The sequence below is a fragment of the Choloepus didactylus genome, chromosome 3 (genome assembly GCF_015220235.1).
Source record: "Choloepus didactylus isolate mChoDid1 chromosome 3, mChoDid1.pri, whole genome shotgun sequence".
Lineage (NCBI taxonomy): Eukaryota > Metazoa > Chordata > Mammalia > Pilosa > Megalonychidae > Choloepus > Choloepus didactylus.
Window position 1 is genome coordinate 2,900,755 of NC_051309.1, and position 24,966 is coordinate 2,925,720.

At 44.9% G+C, this 24,966-nt stretch overlaps 1 protein-coding gene and 1 pseudogene across 1 annotated transcript in view; both read left to right on the forward strand.

The window, feature by feature from the left end:
• The window catches only part of FAM193A (family with sequence similarity 193 member A), a 234,860-nt gene that overhangs the window by 208,684 nt on the left and 1,210 nt on the right, over window positions 1-24,966 (forward strand). The window contains 2 exon segments of the mRNA XM_037829279.1: window positions 509-1,358; window positions 6,945-7,026. Coding sequence (XP_037685207.1) covers window positions 509-1,358; window positions 6,945-7,026 — 932 coding nt within the window.
• On the forward strand, window positions 17,927-23,562 carry LOC119529027 (annotated as a pseudogene).

Sequence of the window (24,966 nt, forward strand, 5' to 3'; positions counted from 1 at the left end):
CAGTCTTTGGTGTGCGTCCTGCTGTCCTGCTGAGCATGGTGGTGCAGCAGCATCGACCGTCACCTGGAGGTGCGCTTGCCGAGCGCTGGCAGGATGGGTGCAGCCTCTCCTGTTGCACGAGAAGTCTGCGGTGTGAACCGCCTCGTGCAGGCGCACCGTGGGCCCGGGCTTCCTTCCAGCACCCAGGGCGGACACGAGGGCGGGAGAGGGAGGCGGGCGCAGCAGCTTCGGGGCGAGGGCCCAGCAGCTGCTTTCACCTCGCTCTGCAAACTGCACTAGGGCAGAGGCCAGGAGGAACCGCTGAACGTCGCCCTTCACACAGTAAGCGTGGACCCCGGTAGACTGATGAGACCTCCCGAGTCTGCGGAATAAAATAATTGGGGGAGGGGATGTTTTAAGCTTTTGTCCTATGGTACCCCGTCAGAGTGGTTAATGTCCCATATTTCTGACTGTCAGCTTTAAAGAATTTGCTGTTTTCTTACATTGCCTTTTTCTTCCCACATGGCAGCTGGAGGAGAAAGCCCGTCTGGAGGCTGAGGCCCGGCAGCGGGAGCACCTGCACCTCCTCGAGGAGCAGAGGCGGCGGGAGGAGGAGGAGGAGGAGCGGCTCAAGGAGGAGTTCCAGCGGCTCCAAGAGCTTCAGCAGCTGCGAACTGTGAAAAAGAAGAAGAAGGAGAGGCCGAGTAAAGACTGCCTCAAGTTGGACATGCTTGCTGGTGATTTTCAGGCAGCAGCAGAGCCTGTGCCTGACTCTGAAAACATCCACAATGGCTCGCTTGAGCAAACGGAAGAACCAGAAACCTCATCTCGCTCCCCTTCCAGACATGTGAATCACACAGAGCCAGGGCTGGGCCAGGGCGCCGACGGGGAGGCCACGGAGCCCAGGGACCCCAGGGACTCCAAACTCCTCCTCCCGAAGGAGGGCCACGGGAAGCAGCACGAGCCGCTCTCTTTTCTCTTTGACATAATGCATCACCACAAAGAAGGAAGCAGCAAACAGAAGCTAAAGCTGGCTAGTAAGGCCAACAGCGAGGCCATCGTGAGAAAGCCACTGGAGACCCCTAAAGCCCCAGAGGGCCCACCCAGAACCAGGCCCCAGACCGAGTCCAGGGCCAAGGTGGTCAACCTCTCAGCCCTCCCGGAGCAGAGGAGAGAAGAGAAGAGAGTCAACAGCAACAACAACAAGAGGCAGCCGAATCACGTCAAAGAAGAGAAGGTGGCGCCAGGCCTGTCCGAGCCCCCCTCCCCCAGCGAGCTCCCGCAAAGTGGCAAGCCGGTCCCCGCCGACTCCCCCCAGCCCAAGGGCCGGAGCAAGAAGAGCAAGAAGAAGAAGGGGGACCGCGCCAGCAGCTCAATCGGTGAGTGCCGGGAGGGCGAAGCTTGTCCATCGTGGAGCTTTCTGGGAGACGCACCAAGAGATGGCACTTAGTTTGGCCCCTGGCAGTCTGTCCCTCCGCTCCTGTCTGTCTGTCTCAGGCTTTGTGCTTTTTATGTGGCTTTTTCACTCACAGTGAGGGACAAATAGCCACTGCTTATATGTTAACTTCTTATTTTGAGATAATCTTGGACTTACCAAAAAGCTACAAGATAGCACACAGAATTCCCCTATGCCCCGCTTCCCCACATCCCATCCCCACATTTGCTTTCCATTCTCTCCCCTCCTTATTTTTCTGAACCGAAGGAGAGTAAGGTGCAGACTCGATGCCCCTCTTCCCCAAGTACTTAAGTGTGCATTTCCTCAAAACAGGGACATTCTTGAACAAAACCACAGAATAGTGATCAAGTCAAGAAATTACACTGATCATACTTTTCTCTAGTTATGGTCTTTATTCAGCTATCTCCAGATGTCCCCTTAACATCCTTTGTAGCAACACAATTTGTAAATTGTTTTTCCGGCACACAGTCCAGCCCAGGATCACATGCTGCATTGAATTGTCATGTCTCTTTAATTTCCTTTAGTTTAGATCAGGTCCTCATTCTTTCTGTTTTCCGTGACCCTGACATCGTTGAAGAATTCAGTCCATTTATTTTCTTAGAATTTCCTTGATTTGAGTTTGACACTTCCTTGCGATTGGATTCAGGTCGTGTATGTTTGGCGGTGATGCCGTGTCCTTCTCAGTGTGTTGTATCAGGAGGCACAGAACGTTTCTTGATTCCACTATGATGTGAACCCTGATATTTGGTTGAGGTGGTAATTGCCAGGTTTGTCTGTTGTGAAGTTTCATTTCCGCTTTGATAATTAGTAAATAGGGGGAGATAAAGCCCTGTTTTCCATCATTCATCCTCTAGTTCTAGCTAGTATCTGTTGATGATTCTTGGCCTGAAATGGCTATTACCTTGTTTGCCAAATGGAGATTTTTCTGTTATTCCTTCTATATTGCTTATTTGGCATTCTACCATAAGACAGTTTTCCTTCTCCCCTCCTCCCACTTTATTTTTTTCTTTTATTTGTATGTTTATATCAGGATGGATTCTTGTTTTTATGCTGTGGAGTATAATCTTTCCTAAGACGCTTTCTTTTGATGCCCCAATTGGCCAAGACTTGGCCCCTGGAAGCTCCTTGAGGTTGGCTCCATCAGGCCACAAGGGCTTCTGCACCCTCTGACGGACGGCAGGGTGGTGCGGGCTCAGCCTCTGCTTTTTCCCGTCCCAGCTCTGGGGGTGGCCATTCTCCAGAGTCGTCATGCTTCGTGGTGGAGAGTTGTATCGGAAGCTCAGATCTGAGCACTGTGGTGTGTTGGTTCCAGGCCCTGTGGTGGACCAGGCTCAGAGATGTGGGGTATTTCCAGACCTGCTGCCTGACTGAGAGAGCACAGCCTGTGCTGCAGTGCTCTGGGGGTCGGTCACTCCAGCCCCCTCCGCATCTGTAACTCCTCTCTCAGACAGTGAAAAGCTCAGTTCTCACCATCCATGGTGTCTTTACTTTGTTCACTTTTAGTCGTTTCTCAGTTGCTCACCCTTGCTGCTGGGAAAAACAGATGACGAACCTGTTTTCAGTATCTGCTCACAATTCTTCTTGTCCTTAACCTGTAAGTGTGCAGTCCAGCTGTTGTGTCCGGCAGTTACTCGTGTCTGGCCACCGCCCCCACCCCGCCCCCCCGGTACACCCCACCGTTCCTTGGAAATGGATCCAGCTTCATGTGTTCCTGTTTGTGTAGCATTCTGTTTTCTGTATTCCCCATCCCTCTTTTTTCTCCCGTTGCATTCCCACCCACCCCCTGGAGGTAAATAATCAATTTGTATCTTATTTCCTTTTCTTTTTTTGCCCAAAAGGTAGAATGCTATGGATAAACTTTTGACCTTTGCTTTTTCTTCCATTTAAAATACTCTGGAAATCACTGCACATCAGTTTATAGAAATCCTCATTCTTTTTTTATAGCTGCATAGTGCTCCGTATACAGATGTACTGCAGTTTATTCCACCATTCTCCCATGTACAAGCATTTAGGTTTCCAGTATCTCGTCATTACAAACAGTACTGCCAACCTACCTGTGTGTGTTTGTATTTCCCTACTGTATGAGGTGTGTCTTCGGAGTAAAGGCCCAGAAGGGGGGTTTCTGGGCCAGCAGGTGCGTGTGCGTGTGGTTCTGCGGGACACTGCCTCCGCTTTGCACGCTCACCACCACATCCGAGTGCCTGTGTCCCGCCAGCCTCGCTAGGAGAGGGTTGTCATGCTGGTTAATGCTTGTGAAGTTCTGCTGCTCCTGTAGGTGACAGATTGTTCCTCCCTATAGTTTTTATTTTCAGTTTCCTCTAATTACAATGAGATCACATAATGAAGGTCCATTTCTATATCTTTTTTTGTGAATTTTCTGTTTGTATCTTTTTCTCATTTTTAAATTGGATTTTTGGTCTTTTTTCTTCAATATTTAAGAGTCCTTTACTTGTTAACTGTTAGATGCTGCACATATTTTTTCCCAGTTCATAAGTTATCTTTTAACTTTGTCTATGATCCTTTTTAGCCATGCCAAAGTTTTCTTTTTTACTTTAATGTGGTCAATTCTTTGATTGCTTATTTTGTTGCCTCTGGATTTTGCATGCTTGTTAGAAGGTATTTGCCTACACTGAGGCTAAAGAGGAGTGCACCACGTTTTCTTCTGTACTTGGCTGGTTTCATTTTTTAAATTAAGAACCCTGATACGTAGATTTGGAGTTTATTCTTGCAAATAGTGTGTGAGGTATGAATCCAATTTTATCTTTTTCCAAATGATTAACCAGTTGTCCTAGCCACGGTACAAAAAAATTCATCTTGTTCCAGTGATTTGAGAATGGCAGTAATCAGTGAGCTAATGCTGTTTTTTCTGCTTACCTAATCTTTCCCTGTCCCTTCTCTTCCCACTTTTCAGTTGCATTATTTCTACTTTGAACGCATAATTTTCCTAGGTCTGTAATTAAATGCATCAAATCCTCACTTTGGACCTTCTACTGAAGCATTCCCAGACATCATTTGGTTGGATGAAGCTTACCCTCCAGTGGATTTCCTTGAGTAGGGCTCATGGGTACAGAATTCTTTGAACTCTTGCATATTAAACTGTTTTTCTGTGGTCTTGACAATTAACAGCTCGCCTGGATGTAAAATTCTCACTTTCCACTTACTTTCCAACTTTAGTTTTACTGCTTTGAAAAATCTCCCTGATTCTGAATCTGCTTGCAGTTCTGTTTTATTTTTTCTCATACCAAGATTTTATATACTGATTATCAGTTCTGATCAGGAAAAATGAATATAGGAAGTCGCTTTATTGACAGTACTTCCAGCAGAAATGCTGGCTCTGTGCTGGCTTCTGTGGTTGAAGCTGGTTACTTTTCCAGAACTATTTCGAGAATGACTTGCTGAGATTGGGCTTCCTTAGACTTTTAATTTCTTTACATTTGTTAACGCTCCTGCCCCACCTCCCCCCTTCCGTATGCATCCATGTTTCCTTGGTCAGGGGCCCTTGTTCTGCTGCTCAAAATGGAGACTTGGAATGCCACCCACACCCAGAGATGCCCTCTGGCAGGTGCGGGGGGCCTTCTGCCCCCGGGTGCCTGTTCCCACTGGCTGCCCTGTGCTGTGTAGCGAGTCCAGAATGTGGTCATTGGCTGCATCTCCTTCGAACCACATCTTTCCCCTTCATCCTGAGTTGTTTCCCAGAGGTCAAGACTCCTGGGCCTTGGTGCCGTTTCTCTGGAGCCTGGTAGAGCTGCCCAGACTTCAGCGGGAGACCAGCGTCTCACCTGACGCAGCAAGTGCACGTGGCCTCTGGGTGGGCGGGCTTCTCGAGCCTCCATGGTCTCTCAGAGCTTCTGTGAGCACCACCTGGGACAGCAGAGACTCAGAGAGCAGGCACCGGCAGGGCTCTGAGAAGTTCCCACTCGCTGCCCTGGAGGGATCTGGGCCTGGCCTGTGCACCTTGGCTGCAAGCCTGCGGAGGAAGGACCTGGGGGGTGAATCATGCAGCGTGCTTGAGCACGCAAACTCCTGGCACTTAATATTTCTAGGATAATAGTTTGTTGATTATAAACATTATTGAGCATTTGATACCCTTCAGGCTCTGTTGCATACACTGTATCATTTGATTTATACTGAAGTAGGCATATCATCAGCTCTGGCCAGAATCCGTTCCTGACCGTCAGATGTAGGGAGCAGACAGTGGCCCAGCAGCTGAGAGACCAGCATGGAGGAGCGGGCAGTGGGTACCGCTGGTGAGCCAACCACCCAGGGAGCAGCGCGGGGCAGGAGATGTCCTTCGTCCAGACCTCAGCAAGGCAGCCCCCTAGTCCCTTCCACAGACAAGTTGAGGCACAGGCCACCGGCCAGCTCAGAAGATGTCTCAGTGGCTGCCGAGGTGTCTGTTGGGCTGTGGACACCGTGCTGCTGGGAGCCACATGGGTCACTCCGAGGAGGTGGGCTGGACCAGACAGGCTGGGCCAGGAGCGACGCTCGTGTGTGCTAACAGGGCGAGGGCACACCACTCGGTGCTAGGCGCTTCTCTGCAGTGTTAGCCACTACTCTGCAGGTAAAAGGGTCTTAGTGGAAATGCCCCTTTGAGAGAAAGAGATAATCTGAGCTCCTTGTTTATTAGAGATGCTGAGAAAGTGCTGCCTTGTAAGGTCTGTCGAAGACGTGGGGACATGACTGGCGTGAAGGTGTAAGTGGCCTCTCGTGTCTTGTCATTGTTTGTGCCAGGTGCTGTACATGCACCACCTAGCAACCCAAATGTGCACTGAGGGCTGCTTTATTGGTCACGTGAGGCTCAGGTAAGGCCCAGGAGAAGTCCTGAGTTGTGGAGAGCAGGCAGTTGGCAGTGGTTCATGTGGGAGTCGGCAGGGCCAAAGAGAGAAGTTGAGATCCTCAAATTCAGCTGGGATTCTAGGACTGGAAATTTTGTAACTGAGTGATCCTGAATCAGCAGTCGTCCTTTTTCAAAGAAGAGGAATATTTAACTGCAAAGTGGAATGTAGCTGTGCTTTTTGTTTAGAGTGGCCTGTCACGTTTCCAGTGAAGTCCCCAGCAAATCCCAGGGACTCGGGGTGGGGGAGATGTCAACACCTGGGGACAACTGCATTCTCTCACTGCAGGGGGCAACTTCTGTTGACACCTGTGTCCTCCTTCTGGCAGGAACTTAAGACAGCACCTGGGCACGAGTGGAGCTCAGGTTTCTGGACCGTTCCGCAGGGCTTTCCAACTGGCTGGCTGTGTTTAGCCGCGTGGGGGTCTCCTGCAGTGACTTGGAGCAGCTGCTGCCTTTCTAGCAGACGTGGGGGCCACGCAGGTCCCACTGAACCTGTGCGTGCACAGGCTCATCACAGGTTTCTGCTCTCCTTTGGCCTTTTGTGAAATCCCATGTCAAAGTTGTTGTAATTTGTGAAGCTGGTGAATCTTAAGGAAAACCAGAAGATTTTTCTGTTCTGGTAAAATGGCCAGCTGTTGTAATTTGACTCACCCCTTTTCTTTAATTTTGCAGACGACGTCTTTCTGCCTAAAGATATCGACCTAGACAGTGTGGATATGGATGAGACTGAGAGGGAAGTGGAGTATTTCAAAAGGTGAGCATTGGGGCTCTGTGGCTGAGATGAGGACGGCTTCCTGTTCCCATAAATATTTGCTTTTCTCTCTTCCCATTACCCTCCCACAGCACTTCCAGTTGTCTTGGGTGAAGTTCCACCAGCCAGCCAGCCTGGCTGCTGAGCAACATATTAGCAGGACAGGCCTGCCACACGTGTCCCACCCACACCCACAGCACGCACACACGCACTCACACTCTCCCTCCCCATGCACCCTCTCACAGCCATCCACTCCCTCCCTCCCCTGTGCGTGCAAAGAATAGTTCATGGGAATGGTTTTCAGAGTGGCTCCCAGTGTCATGTGGGAACTCATGAGAAATGCAAATTCACCAGTCACATCAAATTTTGGGGTGGGATCCAGTAGTCTGTGTTCCAACAAGCCCTCCTAGGTGATCCTGATGTGTGCTGTAATTTGAAAACAAGATATGGCATACTTTTAAGGATAAAAGTAATATTTTAGATATTTGCTCAGCTTTCCTGATGGGTAAACTTTCTCAGTATTCTTTACAATAATACTTTATCTCTTATGTGAATTATAGTGAGAAAAAATTATTTTACATTTGGAAGTATTTTGACCTCTTTATTTCAAATAATATGCATGCACAAAAGGATCAGTTAGTTTGCAATGAAAAAAGTTATGAACACATATGTGAAATATTATAAAATCCTAAATGTTAGAAATGTATATTTATTGTGTAAATTATTATATATTTGTATTTATAAGTCATGATTGTCTTAGTAGGTGGAGAAAAGCATTTGCTAAAGTTAAACATCCATTCATAATAAAAGCTCTTAACAAAGTAGGTATAGAAGGGCACTTCCTTAATGTTATAAAAGGTATCCTTAAATGCAGCAAATACCATACTTAATGGTGAAACTTTAAAAGCTATCCCTTGAACATACATGAACGACAGAGATGTCCATTTTCACAACTTCTATTTATAAAGTCATAAAAAGAAGAGGGCTAAGGATTAGAAGGAGGAAACGGAAGGGTCGTTATTTTCAGATGATACGATGGTGCTTGTCCAAAATTCAAAAGAACGTATAGTAAATTACTTGAATTATTAAGACCTTTCAACAGGGTTGTTGGATACAAAGTCAGTTGATAGAATTCTACTTATATCGTAGACAATTAGGAGTTTGAAAGGGATGCTTTTGTCCTGCTCCCACCTCTTAGTCTACACTCTTACTTATTGAGGCATTTCTGATTTTTACAACAAGCAGAAGAGATTCCCAAGAACCACTCCTTCCTTCCTTTCTCCCAAGAAAGAGAGGAGAACTGAGCCAGGGTTTGGGTAGCTTAGGAGCCTGGGGTTCCCTAGAGCCAAGGTGGAATACCCAGGTACTAGGCCAAGAATATCTGGGAACAGGGGTCAGGACTGCAAGGAACCAAAGCTGTGGAGGGAGCTAGGGCTGGAGCTCAAGTGGCAGAGGGGGCCGGGCTTGCCCTGAGGCTTGGTTCTAGGATATGGAAGGAGGGAGATGGAGTGTAGGGGTGCTTCCTGACATTAGACAGACCTTTGTATGGAAATTTCCCCTAGGTAGGTGTTCTAGTTTGCTGATGCTGCCGGACTGCAAAATATCAGAAATCGATTAGCTTTTATAAAAGGGGATTTATTTGTTTTATTTGGTTACACAGTTACAGTGTTAAGGCCATAAAGTGACCAAGGTAACACATCGACAATTGGGTACCTTCACTGGAGGATGCCCAGTGGTGTCCGGAAAACCTCTGTTAGCTGGGAAGGCACATGGCTGGTGTCTGCTTGCTCCCAGGTTGAGTTTCAAAATGGCTTTCCCCCAGAACGTTCCTCTCTAGGCCATAGTTCCTCTTCAGAATGTCACTATTAGTTGCTCTTGGGGTGTTTGTCCTCTTTTAGCTTCTATGGAGCAAAATTCTGCTTTCAAAGGCCATCTCCAAAATGTCTCTGTAAGCTGCAGCTTCTCTCTCAGCTCCTGTACATTACTCAAAGTGTCCCTCTTGGCTGTAGCAAGCTCGCTCCTTATGTCTGAGCTTATGTAGTGCTCCAGTAAACTCATCAAGGCCCATGCTGAATGGGTGGGGCCAACATCCATGGAAATTACCCAGTGAAAGATCTCGCCCACAGTTGAGTGATCACATCTCCACAGAAACATCCAATCAAAAGTCTCCAACCCAATCTACACTAGTATGTTTCCTGCCCACACAAGACTGCATCAAAGATAATGGTGTTTTAGGGGACATAATACGTTCAAACCAGCACAGTAGGCCTGTAGGACTCCCACACAAGAAAATCAGGCATGTCCTCTTAGACAAAGATTATCAAACTTCCAAGACTTGGGAAAACAAGGAAAAATCTAGAAAGGAAAAATGTATCAAGACCTCAATAGATGACAGACATAGACAGTATTGAAAAGAGAATTAGTGAGTTGGAAGATATATCTGGAAACTGTATCCAGAATGCATGGAGAGAAAAAGAAGATAGAAAATATGAAAGAGGGTTTAAGAGATGAGGAGAGATGAGTAGGTCTAACATACATGCATGTAATTGAAGATCCTGAGAGAAAATGGAGACTACAGAAAAAAGACAATATTTAAGGAGATAGTACCTGAGGATTTTGCAGAACTGATGAGAAATGTGAGTCTACAAATCCAAAAAGTACAGCACATGACAAGTAAGAGAAACACAAAATCCAGTCTGCTCCTAGCACAGCATAGAAGACCAAAGAACACCAAAAAAGAAAATGAAAGATAACCTACAAAGGAGAGGCTGTTAGAAGGAAGCAGACCTTTTAGCAGCAGGGACCAGAAGGTAGTAGAGATGGTATTTATTGAGAGAAATTTGTCAGTTCAGATTTGTGTACCCACCAAAACTGCTCTTCAAGAACAAGGCCGAAATAAAAATATTTTCCAGTGATAAAGAAAAACTGTAGGAGCTTGATACCAAGAGACTTGTATAAATGGAAATTTCTGAGATTATACTTCAAATAAAAAGGAAAATGACCTCTGAAGGACAGTCTAATGATATTCAAGGAAGAATAAAAAACAAATAAGACTGATGAATCTAGGTAAATACAAACATAGATGTATTAGGGTTCTTCAGACCCAACAGGAGCTACATATACATATATATTAGCGAAGATTATGAGATTTATTATTGGAATTGGCTCAAGAAACAGTGGGATTGTCAAGTCTGATTTCTATAGGGCAGGCTGCAAGCTGGGAAGTCCAATAAAAGGTTTCGGTGAATTCTCCAGTAGAAGCTGACTGGCTGGCTGAAGTGACATGGAAATTCATCCTTCTGAAATTCGTCGTTTTGACTGCTGAAATCATCAGTTCTCCCTTTAAGGCCTTCATCTGGTTGGATGAGGCTTCTCATTGCTGAAGGCAGTCTCCTTTGTCGGTTGTAGACGAAATCAGCCATAGATACAATCAAACTGACTGATGGTTTAAATCCATGAAATATCCTCACAGTATCAGTCAGGTCAGTGCTTGCTTAAACAAACAGCTGGACAGCATAACCCAGCCAAGTTGACAATATGAACTTAACCGTGACAATAAAGACACTATAAAACATTACAGTAATAATGCCTAATTGGCGGGGTTAAAAATAAAAGAACTACAATATTGGGCAGCAGTAGTATAGTAAAGTTAGAACTGGGTATTCTCAAGTCCTTTTATCATTCAGGTTGGGTGGTTAAGATATTTAAGTTAAATGGCCATGGTAAAATTTCAAGAACAGCCATCAAAAGAGGAGAAGTAGGGTGTATAAGTTGCTAACCACTAGAAAGGAAAAAAATGGAATGGGTTAAAAACAAAAAAGGCAATCAAAACTAAAAAAGAGAATAAATTTAGAAAAAGTGAGATAGACATCAAAAAAAGCAAGATGGTAGACACAAGTCTGGTTGTGTCAGTAGCTACAATAAATAGGACATAGACTAAAATAAATGGTAATAGATTGTCAAATTATATTAAAAAAATGAAATCTATTTACTGTTTGCAAAAACAGACCTAAAGTATAATGAAATGGAAGGAAGGAAATGAGGGATAGGAAAACATAAGTGAGGCAGAAGGAAGCTATTTTAGCTATTTTCAGGTTGGACAAAGTATCTTGAGATAGGCATCATTTGGGAGAAAGAAAGTTACTATATAAGGACAAAAGATTCAATTCATCAGAAAGAAATAGAAATGTTAAGCATATGTACTTAATGAAAGAGTCTCAAAATGCAAGAAGCAAAAATTATTGGAACCACACAGAGAATCAGACAAATCTGCCACCCTGGCAGGAGATGTCAGCCCTTCTCTCTGTATTACTAATCCCTCGAGCAGTCCAGGAGTCCTCGGAGATGTGGAGGACGAGAACACCGGGGCTCGTGAGGTCAAGGCTGGTGACTGCAGAAGGAGCGTAGCACCCGGGGAGTAGAGCTCAGCGTTCTTGAGCACACATGGAGCAGTCATGGAAGCTGAGTGTGTACACACAAGTCTCAGAACCTTCAGAGAATGACCATCGCGTAGTTTGTGTTCCCTGACCACAGTACATTTAAGTTGGAAGTTTTCAATAAATTTTTAAATCCCTAAATATTTGGAAATCTAAAAGTGTTGTTTTAAATAAATCATTGTTCAAGTAAAAACCCAGAGTGGAGATTTTAAAAGATAATGAAAACATTGAATATAAAAACTTGTGGGATGCAGAAAAGGTTTGCTTTCAGAGCCCTTTATAGAAAGTGTTAAATGCCAAAATTATTTTTAACAATAAAGCTGGAAATTAATGAGATACAAATCTCAACTGAGAAATTAGGGGAGGCAGGGCAAGATGGCGGACTGGTGAGCTGTATGTTTTAGTTACTCCTCCAGGAAAGTAGGTAGAAAGCCAGGAACTGCATGGACAGGACACCACAGAGCAATCTGACTTTGGGCATACTTCATACAACACTCATGAAAACGTGGAACTGCTGAGATCAGCGAAATCTGTAAGTTTTGAGGCCAGGGGACCCGCGCCCCTCCCTGCCAGGCTCAGTCCCATGGGAGGAGGGGCTGTCAGCTCCGGGAAGGAGAAGGGAGAACTGCAGTGGCAGCCCTTATCGGAAACTCATTCTACTGATCCAAACTCCAACCATAGATAGACTGAGACCAGACACCAGAGAATCTGAGAGCAGCCAGCCCAGCAGAGAGGAGACAGGCATAGAAAAAAACAACACAAAAAACTCCAAAATAAAAGCGGAGGATTTTTGGAGTTCTGGTGAACATAGAAAGGGGAAGGGCAGAGCTCAGGCCCTGAGGCGCATATGCAAATCCCGAAGAAAAGTTGATCTCTCTGCCCTGTGGACCTTTCCTTAATGGCCCTGGTTGCTTTGTCTCTTAGCATTTCAATAACCCATTAGATCTCTGAGGAGGGCCCTTTTTTTTTTTAATCCTTTTTTCTTTTTCTAAAACAATTACTCTAAGAAGCCCAATATAGAAAGCTTCAAAGAATTGCAATTTGGGCAGGTCAAGTCAAGAGCAGAACTAAGAGAGCTCTGAGACAAAACGCAATAATCCAGTGGCTGAGAAAATTCACTAAACACCACAACTTCCCAAGAAAAGGGGGGTGTCCGCTCACAGCCACCATCCTGGTGGACAGGAAACACTCCTGCCCATCGCCAGCCCCATAGCCCAGAGCTGCCCCAGACAACCCAGTGTGACGGAAGTGCTTCAAATAACAGGCACACACCACAAAACTGGGCGTGGACATTAGCCTTCCCTGCAACCTCAGCTGATTGTCCCAGAGTTGGGAAGGTGGAGCAGTGTGAATTAACAAAGCCCCATTCAGCCATCATTTCAGCAGACTGGAAGCCTCCCTACACAGCCCAGCAGCCCAGAACCGCCCTGGGGGGACGGCACTCACCTGTGACATAGCACAGTCATCCCTCAACAGAGGACCCGGGGTGCACAGCCTGGAAGAGGGGCCCACTTGCAAGTCTCAGGAGCCATACGCCAATACCAAGGACTTGTGGGTCAGTGGCAGAGACAAACTGTGGCAGGACTGAACTGAAGGATTAGACTATTGCAGCAGCTTTAAAACTCTAGGATCACCAGGGAGATTGGATTGTTAGGGCCACCCCCCCTCCCTGACTGCCCAGAAACACGCCCCATATACAGGGCAGGCAACACCAACTACACACGCAAGCTTGGTACACCAATTGGACCCCACAAGACTCACTCCCCCACTCACCAAAAAGGCTAAGCAGGGGAGAACTGGCTTGTGGAGAACAGGTGGCTCGTGGACGCCACCTGCTGGTTAGTTAGAGAAAGTGTACTCCACGAAGCTGTAGATCTGATAAATTAGAGATAAGGACTTCAATTGGTCTACAAATCCTAAAAGAACCCTATCAAGTTCAGCAAATGCCACGAGGCCAAAAACAACAGAAAATTATAAAGCATATGAAAAAAACAGACGATATGGATAACCCAAGCCCAAGCACCCAAATCAAAAGATCAGAAGAGACACAGCACCTAGAGCAGCTACTCAAAGAACTAAATATGAACAATGAGACCATAGTACGGGATACAAAGGAGATCAAGAAGACCCTAGAAGAGCATAAAGAAGACATTGCAAGACTAAATAAAAAAATGGATGATCTTATGGAAATCAAAGAAACTGTTGACCAAATTAAAAAGATTCTGGACACTCATAGTACAAGACTAGAGGAAGTTGAACAATGAATCAGTGACCTGGAAGATGACAGAATGGAAAATGAAAGCATAAAAGAAAGAATGGGGAAAAAAATTGAAAAAATCGAAATGGACCTCAGGGATATGATAGATAATATGAAACGTCCAAATATAAGACTCATTGGTGTCCCAGAAGGGGAAGAAAAGGGTAAAGGTCTAGGAAGAGTATTCAAAGAAATTGTTGGGGAAAACTTCCCAAATCTTCTAAACAACATAAATACACAAATCATAAATGCTCAGCGAACTCCAAATAGAATAAATCCAAAAAAACCCATTCCGAGACATATACTGATCACACTGTCAAACACAGAAGAGAAGGAGCAAGTTCTGAAAGCAGCAAGAGAAAAGCAATTCACCACATACAAAGGAAACAGCATAAGACTAAGTAGTGACTACTCAGCAGCCACCATGGAGGCGAGAAGGCAGTGGCACGATATATTTAAAATTCTGAGTGAGAAAAATTTCCAGCCAAGAATACTTTATCCAGCAAAGCTCTCCTTCAAATTTGAGGGAGAGCTTAAATTTTTCACAGACAAACAAATGCTGAGAGAATTTGCTAACAAGAGACCTGCCCTACTGGACATACTAAAGGGAGCCCTACAGACAGAGAAACAAAGAAAGGACAGAGATACTTGGAGAAAGGTTCAGTACTAAAGAGATTCGGTATGGGTACAATAAAGGATATTAATAGAGAGAGGGGAAAAATATGACAAACATAAACCAAAGGATAAGATGGCTGATTCAAGAAATGCCTTCACGGTTATAACGTTGAATGTAAATGGATTAAACTCCCCAATTAAAAGATATAGATTCGCAGAATGGATCAAAAAAATGAACCATCAATATGTTGCATACAAGAGACTCATCTTAGACACAGGGACACAAAGAAACTGAAAGTGAAAGGATGCAAAAAAATATTTCATGCAAGCTACAGCCAAAAGAAAGCAGGTGTAGCAATATTAATCTCAGATAAAATAGACTTTAAATGCAGGGATGTTTTGAGAGACAAAGAAGGCCACTACATACTAATAAAAGGGGCAATTCATCAAGAAGAAATAACAATCGTAAATGTCTATGCACCCAATCAAGGTGCCACAAAATACATGAGAGAAACACTGGCAAAACTAAAGGAAGCAATTGATGTTTCCACAATAATTGCGGGAGACTTCAACACATCACTCTCTCCTATAGATAGATCAACCAGACAGAAGACCAATAAGGAAATTGAAAACCTAAACAATCTGATAAATGAATTAGATTTAACAGACATCTACAGGACATTACATCCCAAATCACCAGGATACACATACTTTTCTAGTGCTCATGGAACTTTCTCCAGAATAGATCATATGCTGGGACATAAAACAAGCCTCAATAAATTTAAAAAGATTGAAATTATTCAAAGCACATTCTCTGACCACAATGGAATACAATTAGAAGTCAATAACCATCAGAGACTTAGAAAATACACAAATACCTGGAGGTTAAACAACACACTCCTAAACAATCAGTGGGTTAAAGAAGAAATAGCAAGAGAAATTGCTAAATATATAGAGATGAATGAGAAATTAGGAAAAGAATGAGAATAAACTCAAAGAAATTAAGAACAAGGAGATAATAAATCAGTGAAATAGGGAAAAAAGATAGAGAAGATCAACAAAGTCAAAATTTGCTATTGGAAAATAATTACAAAACAAACATTTGGGAGAATGGTCAAGGGTGGGGAAGACTTAAATACCATAAATAGTTGAAACAAGAAATAGAAGGTTGATAATTGTCAAAAGTTAGGTGATGGTGTGGGGGGGGGTCTCGTTATAGGATCGTCTCTACTTTTGTGTGTGTTCAACAGTTTCCATAATAAAAGGTTTTCTTCAATTTTCTAAGTATGTAAGTTAAAGGGAGGAGATAATTACAAATATTGCAAAGATTAAAGTATGTAATAAAAGAATACTGTGGACAAGTTTATGGCAATTAATGTAATTAAATTTAATCTTAGAAACTGAATGTTAAAGGCTAAGCCAGAGGAGTACACATCACATTATTTGCGGTGTACCGAATTGCATCTCCCGCAAAGGACGCGTTCAGGTCCTCAGCCTGGGTCCTGTGGGCGAAGGCTCTGTTTGGACGTGGCCAGGTTGCGTGGAGCTGGGCCTCAATCCCGTGGGGCTGGAGTCCTCGTGAGCAGAGGGAACGCGAGTGCAGGTTAGTGGGAGCCGCAAGAGGAGACTGAGTGGGAGAGCTGAGAGCTGGCCCTGCCCTGGAGGCTGTGGTGGAGCCACCCCCAGCACTTCCCCAATAAGAAAGATCAATAAGAAAGATAAACCAGTTGACAAACAAGCAAACATAAAAACCACTAACAGGGTTTCACACAACATGTTTGGCCAGTGAATTAGAGGTGGTGACCGGGGTCCCGGAGGAAGAGCAGCCGGGGGCGAGCTGCCTCGGGTCAGTTTGCATCCACTGGAGACCCTGCGCACACCACTGCCAGGACAGGGCCGCGGTTGGCAGCGTCGTCCATTTGTCTGTCATAACACCAGACTGAAGCCAGATGACCAGGTTCGTCAGGCATAGATGGATACGTAAAATGTGGCATTGTCATGCAGCAACAGAAATGAACAAGCCCTTGCCTCTTGGAGGAAGCCCACAATGTTCAGTAAAAAAAAGCTATAACAAGAAATATATGCAGTATGACTCCATTTTTATAATAAAGTTACATGGGGATAATAGAACATTGGGGGAAAAAAACATATGATCATCACAATTGGTGCAGAAAAGGCATTTGACAAAATCCAGCAACCTTTCTTGATAAAAACACTGATAATTAGGAATGTATGGAAATTTCCTCAACATGGTAAAGGACAGAAAGGAAAGACCAACATCTAACATCATACTCAATGGTGAAAGACTAAAAGCTTTCCACCAAAGATCAGGAAGAAGACAAGGATGCCCACTGTCAGCCACTGCTGTTCAACCTGGTACTGAAGTTCTGGCCAGAGCAACTGTAAAGAAAAAGAAATAGAAGGCATCCCTATTGGAAAGGAAAAAGTAAAAGTATCCTTATTTGTAGATGACATGATCCTGTATACAGAAACTGCCAAAGAATCCTCAAGAAACCTGCTAGAGCTAATGAACAAATTCAGGAGAGTTGCAGGGTACAAGGTCACCACACAAAAGTCAGTTGTGGTTCTACACAGTGGTAATGAATGCTATATGAAAAGGAAATTAAGAAAACAACACCATTTACAGCAATAGCTAAAAGAGTAAAATACATAGGGAAAAAATTTACCCAGGAGTAAAAGGCATGCACACTGAAAACTATAAAACATTGCTGCAAGAAATTAAAGAAGACCTAAATAAATGGCACAACATCCTGGGTTCATGGTTTTGAAGATTCAATATTGTTAAGATGTCCATACTTTCTAATTTGATCCACAAATCCAGTGCAATCCCTGTAACACTTCCAGTAGCCTGGTCCTTTCACAGTAGCCCAAGAAGAGTGAGCTGAGATCAGGACAGCCCCCGTGTCTTGGTCTGCTAATGCTGCAGAATGCAAAACACCAGAGATGGATAGGCTTTTATAAAACGGGGGTTTATTTCACTACACAGTTACAGTCTTAAGGCCACAAAGCGTCCAAGGTAACACCTCAGCAATCGGGTACCTTCACCGGAGGATGGCCAATGGAGTCCGGAAAACCTCTGCTAGCTAGGAAGGCAGCTGGCGTCTGCTCCAAAGCTCCGGCCTCAAAACGGCTTTCTCCCAGGATGTTCCTCTCTAGCAAGCTTGCTCCTCTTCAAAACATCACTCCCAGCTGCACTCGTTTCCTCCCCCCGAGTCAGCTCATTTATGTAGCTCCACCGATCAAGGCCCACCCCGAATGGGTGGGGCCACGCCTCCATGGGAACATCTCATCAAAATTGTCTCCCACAGCTGGGTGGGGCACACTCCAAGCAAATCTAACCAGCACCAAAACCTCTGCCCCACACAAGACTACAAAGATAATGGCATTTGGGGGACACAATACACTCAAACCGGCACACCCCGGCATCGGCCACACGGTATCGATGCCCACTGCCAAAGCTCACCTTGTGCCGTCTTCTCTGTCAGCAGCACGGTTTTTCTTCTCACTTGTATTTATGTCAGACATGGACTCTGCATGCTCAGCCGGCTCCTACGGTGCCTGAATTATGGGCGACATGGGAACATTTTTACTGAAGTTTAAATGTAATGTAGCTGATGTCAGCATTTTAGAAAATCTAGATGATTTTCACTTCAGAGATGATAATGTTTTCATAATCACAGATCCCAAATTGGGAGTTGTCTGGTCTCAGCAGTTATGTATTAAGCTTGATTTACTTTGAAGAACATTGGAAAAGAACTGAAAAACTGGAAACAATTGCTGAAGCCCCATTTCTTGTGTGCCTCTTTAGAAAAACGGGTTTTGGTAAAAGACCATCTCCTCGTCTCTTCACTCCCACCTCTCACTTCTTGGTCCCAAGAGGGCTGATGAACAAAAAAAGTCAAAATTGGTTATCCATGTACAGGAACAGTAAGGTTGTTATGTGGTCGTATTTTCATTTTTCAAATTTGTTGACAGTATTTGGAGCTACAGCCACCATTGGAGAATTCATGGAACTCTTTCTAGAAGGAAAAGTGCTAGGAGGCGTTTGGTTTGACCATAGCAAAGGTTGGTCTGAACACAAAAGTCACTTTGATATTCAATCCATGGTAAATGAGGAGATGCAGAAAGAGCCCGGAAGCTCTATAAAAAATCTGCAGTTGGGAGAAGTTGGAAGGGGGCCGTGGTGCTGTCGCAGCAGGCCAGCAGGCCGTGTTTCACTTGCAAACCAGGAGGACTGGTCAGACAGCCGGACTGGGGTAGAGGGAGGAGACATTTCCTGGGCACAGGCACCACCAGAGACTGGAAACAACTCAGCGTTTTCCAAGGGAAGATGAAAGTACAGGAAATAAATGAAGAACAGAATTCTAAACTCAGCACACGGAATCCAAAGAAAGCCCTTTCAGAAGGAAGTAAATTTAACGGTGCATTTTGATTTTTGACCATCCCTGAACCATTCTTGAAAATTCTCAGCAATTAGTAAATACCAATAAAGCACCTGCCGTCTGCAGCCTGTTTTACATTTTCAGGCATTTCTCAGTTTTTGGTCAAATGACGAATTCCCCTTATCGTTTTGGTATATAATTGTGGAATGTTTTCCATTTTACTTTTCAGTAATTACTACATAGTAGAGCAGAAGGGGGGATCATAGGATATGATTAAATTGCCGTCTTCAAATGGATGCCTGTCAGTTTTTATAAAAAGTTTGCTTATAGTCTTTTTGTCTTATGCAGGTTTAATTTTTACATTAAGAAAGGGGTCTACCATTTATCTTATGACTTCTAGATTTTGCCTTTTACTTAAGATCCCTATCATAAACATTCATATTCATAAATTTGTATCTTTTAACTTCATCTGGATAGTATTCTTATGTTTGTTGATGGAAAATTATTTTAAAATAGATACAGTGGTTCAGTATCATTTATTGAATAATTATCTTCCCAGTGATTAAAATTGACATTATCTTGTTCTAAAGGAAAAAAAAAAATTCTGGTAGCCTTTTTTTAGAGAAATAGAAAAACCGACCTTCAAATTCACATGGAATTGACAAGGGCTCCAAATAATCAAAACACTCTTTGAAAAAGAACAAAGTTAGAGCTCTCTCACTTTCTCATTTCAAAACATACTACAAAGCTACAGTAATTAAAACAGTGCAGTACTGATATAAAGACAGACACATAAGCCAGAGGGATAGAATTGAGAGTGCAGAAACAGACCCACGCATCTGTGGCCAGTTGATTTTCGACAAGGGAGCCAAGTCCGTTCAATGGGAAAAGAATGATCTCTTCAACAAATGGTGCTCGGACAACTGCAAATCCAAATGCATATGCCTACCTCTTACCATATACAAAAATTAATTCAAAATGGATTGATGGCCTAAATTTAAGAGCTAATACTATAAAGCCTTTATAAGGAAACATACCTCAGGACCTTGTGGTAAGCAGCAGATCTTACATTTTCTGCCAAAATCACGAGCAAAAAATAAAGGCCGAAGGTTGTGGTGCGTTTTCTGGGGTCATCTTTGTGCTATGACCCATATGCTATGGGAGTTCCATGCTTGCTGATCTGTCTAGGGCTCAGTTAAGGGAGGATGTAGCCAAGCATCCTGCTGGAAGAGAGGAAGGACACAGTGCAGGCGCGAGGGGAGTCAAACCCTAGTGCTTCCCTTACTGACCGAACCATCAAGATGAGAAAAACTGAAGCCGGGAAACTGGTCTTGGGCTGGGGGTTCCTAAATGTATCTATGGCTGGAATGATATATAGTGACATACCTGGGGAGTTGATTAGTTCGTATTATAGTGTGACATACTGGCTTCTCTGCTGTATTGAGCTCGCCTTTGCATCTCTCTTCAGCCTGAATGCCTTATTTGATTTTTAGAGACATTTCAAATACTGTGGCACAAGCAGGTAGGCACAGGTTGCTAGCCCTGGACAGCAAACACTTTCAGGGTTGAAAACAGCTGTTGAACAGACTGCTCCTCCACACGATCTGACAGCAACCCAAATCCCTCCCTCCTGACCTTCTCCTTCAATTCAAATCGGAGTGTGTTGAGTTACAGTCCATCTCACTCACCGAGGACCAGCCCCACGTACACCCCCAGCTGTGTGGCTGGGTAGAGCACTTAACTGCAGGGTCTGTCGTCAGGTGGCGGGGGTCCTTACCACCCTGGAGTAAGTAGTTCACCTATCAGTACTTAGAATAAGTTGGCAAACTACAGTCCTCTCCTCCATGCCCTAGCACTGTTGGACCAGTGGAGAGCAGTGGATGGAGATCTCGCTGCCATTCTTCACCCACCGTCTGTACTCACCTACTGACAAAGAGGGCTACGTGACAGACCATGAGCTCTGGACACACTTCTTAGAAATGAAGAAGAGAAACAGCATAGAGTTAAGCTGGGGAGCCTGGATTCCGCCTCTCCACCAAGCCCTGCTGTCTGGAACTGCAGTCATTCTATGGGAGATTATGCACAAATGTTAAAGAAGTTTCAGTATCAGCTTGCCTGTAGGTCTCAGGCCCCATGTGCTAACAAATGAAGCTGATCTCAGTTCTAAGCAAGCTACTGAAGAGGTTTGGGCAAGAGTGACCACGAATAGAGAACTTCTCGACCATATGGAGTCATGGACAGCTAAGTTCAGAAATTGGATTAATGGGACAGTATTAGTGCTACTGGTACAAGAGATTGAATCTGTCAGCACACAGATGAAACAGATAGGAGAAGCTAGTCTTACTAGCTTTTGCTCTGGTCAAAGCTCCTCTCATTCCAGCTCTGAACACAATTGTGCAGTCTCTAGACCTGACACCCAATCAGGAATACTTGTTTGAAAGGATCAAAGAGCTCTCTCAGGGTCGCTGTATGAGCTCGTTTCGATGGGCTATTGATGGAGGCTTCAAAGGACGTGAGTGAGATACAGACCTGCCCACAGAGGCTGTCCTCACACGTGCATTTGGCACCCACCTTGATTCCAGATTTCCTCCACATCCTGCGTGCCCTGATGGAGAAACATTCACTTCTCAGCACTTTGTTCAGACACCAGATAAACCAGATGTTGAAAGGAGCATATTGTCTGCATTTATCAGGGTGCTATCAACCCTCCCCATGATGAGCTCGCCCACTAGCGCCATGTCTGCAGTCTTCCAAGGGGCAGAAATAATAAGCCTCACACATTATTGACGTTCCTCTGTGTCATAAAGACCAGAGTCTGAATGCTTGGGAGAGTTCATCTTAGTGTGTCTGGTGTGAAAATTTTGTGGATTTGTGGCAAATAATGGGCCTTTTAATTAAACATTTGGACTTCAACTTGAACCAGAAGAAATTGAATCTAAGCTTCTTAGTCACTGCCTCTTCTGTGACTACATGTATGTGTTTACAAACTCTTCAGATTTAATGAAAAATTAGCTATTTGAAACTAACTTGTGAAAACACATCTGATATCTTCCACACCAAGACATTACCTTCGATTTTACATCGCATTTCAGATTTTTCCGTTGTCAGTGAAACTGCAACCCTTCAGATTTTTGTTGACCCAAAACAGTGCATTTTTCTTTCCTTTTTCATGGTAATCCCCAAATCAGAATCATCCACCAGATTCTTCCACCACAAAATTGTTTTCAGCCATCTTACTTAGTATAAAAACTTACAATGAAACAAGCAAATTAACTAATTTATTGTTTTTATCTCTTTATTTTTCCAGTGTTCTGCAAGTCAGACCAAGGCCCATATTCAAAGAAATGAGGTTAACGTCTAAGAAATACATTAGCCCATGTGTATTTTTAAATGTTATTAAAAGAAGTTTGTCAGTATTGGTACTTAAGTCAGTTCCTGGGTTACATTTAGCTGGTGGAGGTAAACTGTTTGGGTCTTAGAGTCTGAGACATCAAGAGAAACCTCACCGCTTTGGTTTTAACAACTCAATTTCACTATTCCACGATATTGTGTTATTTTAATAGTTCCGTCCATTAAGAGCATAGTGATATCCCATCTATTTAACTTTTTTAGACATGGTTAAAATATCTGTAGAATGAGAAGTTACCAAGTTTGTGGGTTTTACTTGGCTGCCCATCTTTAATTTCTTGTGTGTATATATGGTATCTCTAAGGCTAGCTGGCAATTGCATAGATTTTTTATTGACATAGTAGAGACTGCTTTCATCACCTTATGTAAATGTAGAAACAGCTAAAGCCAGTGGCTTCTGAATAACTGTATGTCAGTCTCACGTATACATCTCATTTTGTATAATTTGTAAGTTATGTTCTCCAAAAAGTTGTTCCTGGTTTTTGAAAGTTGGATGTCCAAAGGAAATGAAGATGTCTTAACTTCCTGTCTTTTAACTTTTCAATGAATGTTAAATACATCTATTATGTTATTTTAGAAGAAAATATCAACCATATTAAATATAAGAATATGTTAAAATCTTTTAAAAATAAAAACAATTAAATTTATCGAAGTTTAAAAGTTTTGAGTGTCAGAGGACATTATCAAGAGAGTAAAGGACAACCTACAGAAGGGAGAAAATAGTTTAAAATATATATCTGGAAAGGGTTTAGTATCTGGTATATATAAAGAACTCCTTAACTTTACTTAACAGCGGAATGACGAACACCCCAATTTAAACATGGTCAGAGGACTGGAAAAGACTTCTCCAGAGAAGATACACAGGGGGTCAGTAAGCACATGACATCATTAGCCATGGAAAGGCCACCACCGTGAGATAGCACTTGACACCCCCTAAAACTGAGTTGGCGTGGATGCAGAGAATTAGGAACTCTGTACATCGCTGGTGGGAGTGTCAGAAGGTGCAGCCGCTGTGGAAAACGGGTGGTTCCTCAGAAAGTGAAACATAGAATTACCATGTGACCCGGCAGTTCCCGTCCGAGGTAGACCCCAAAGAACTAAAGCGGGGGCTCGGGCAGATGCTTGTACATAAAGGCTCAGCACAGCCTTAGTCACGGGAGCCAGAAGGTGGACAGGACCCAGTGCCCATCAGGAGCCGATCCACAAGCCAAACGCCCTGTGTACTCACAGTGGTCTCAAAAAGGAACAAAGTTCTGATCCCTGTGGCAACATGAGGAGCCCTGAAGACATCATGAGTGAAACAAGCCAGACACAAAAGGAAAAATATTGTATAATTTCTCTTACATGAAATAGTTATAATAAGGGACAGAAGGCAGAGTACCAGTTACCAGGAGTGGGGGGTGGGGGAATGGGGTTTGTTGCTAAATGAGCGTGAGCATTGGTTTAGAATGATGAAAACAGTCTGGAAACAGATGATGGTGAATGTTCCATAGTCTTGTCAGTGTGCTTAATGTCAAAGAATTGTCTGCTTAAAATGTTAAGATGGTGGGTGCCGGGGAGCAGGGAGCAGGGATGTGGCCACGGGGTCAGGCTGTGCGGCAAGGTCCTCTCCAGCGCCTGGGGTCCACTGTTCACCCCGGGGGGCCAGGAGTGAGGTCCTCAGGGAGCGGCTTTACACAAGAAGGTGACAGTTTGGGGCTGTTGCTTTGTCTTTGGGCTGCTGGGGGTGGGGTGTTGCCGAGCTGGGAGGCTTTGGGGTGCAAGGGGATAGCTTCTGGAGGCATGAGAAAGTGAAATCAGGAGGATGGGGTTTCCTGGCCATGGAGCGGATCTGTGTTCTGGGGGGCAGGTCTCCAGCTGCCCTCCCGGTGGCCTCGGTCCAGGCTCTGTCTGGACACCACCCTGCCCCTGAATTTCATGTGGGGTGGGCCGGTGGCACCCGGCGAACACCCCACTCCCCACCCCTGGAATACTCCCTGGCTTAGAGGGGGTGTCCTGAAGGGCACCCATGCCAGGTGCAGGCCGGGACCTTGGGAGGGTGGGCTGCGCTCCCCGGGCCCGGCCTCCTGGAACCTGGTCAGGACCAGGTGAGCACAGGCTGCTGACCGCACTTCTTTGGGGACTCCCGGCCCGGTGGGTGGGGTTGAGCCCGCATGCCAGGGCTGTCACCTGGGCCTGTGCGTCCTTGGGTGCCAGGCCTGGTGGCTCTCTGTGCCTGGGTCTCTGTGGGAGGTTGAGTCACGCACCCGACACGGTGTGTTCTTGTGAGGTGTTCAGGGTGGGTCTTTGTCCAGACTATGGGAGGCCTTTCAAAGGGAGGAAATGCAGACCCATCAGGAAAAGCCTCGGGAGAAAAGCAAGGACGGCATCCGTGGAGCACCAGGGCCAGTGGGCGGGATTGGCCTTGGCAGCGTTGCACACAACTGCCCCTCTTCTGTAAAATGGGCGTTTGCAGCACCCGCCCTGGAGAGCTGGGGCGTGGGGGAGAGTGTGGCAGGCCCTGCCGGGCCCTGTCATGACAGCTGACCCCCAGTGTCCTCAGAGGCCTGAGGTCTCTGCTCCCCAAATTGGAGCCGGACTGGCGAGAACTTCAGAAACTATGCAGAGCAAACCTTTGAGAAAGAAAATGATCTTTCCTTCATTTCAGACAAAAGGCACCGCCATTGCCCGGGGAGCAGGGCTGAGCAAGATGTGGGCTTTCTCGGCAGCCGGTTTGGGGCACCCAGACCAGGAGCCCTGAGGCTGGAGGCAGGACTTGGCTCAGGGCCTCCGAGTGCCAGCAGCAGGTGGGGGCACCGAGCATGTAACCATGCCTCGCTGACTC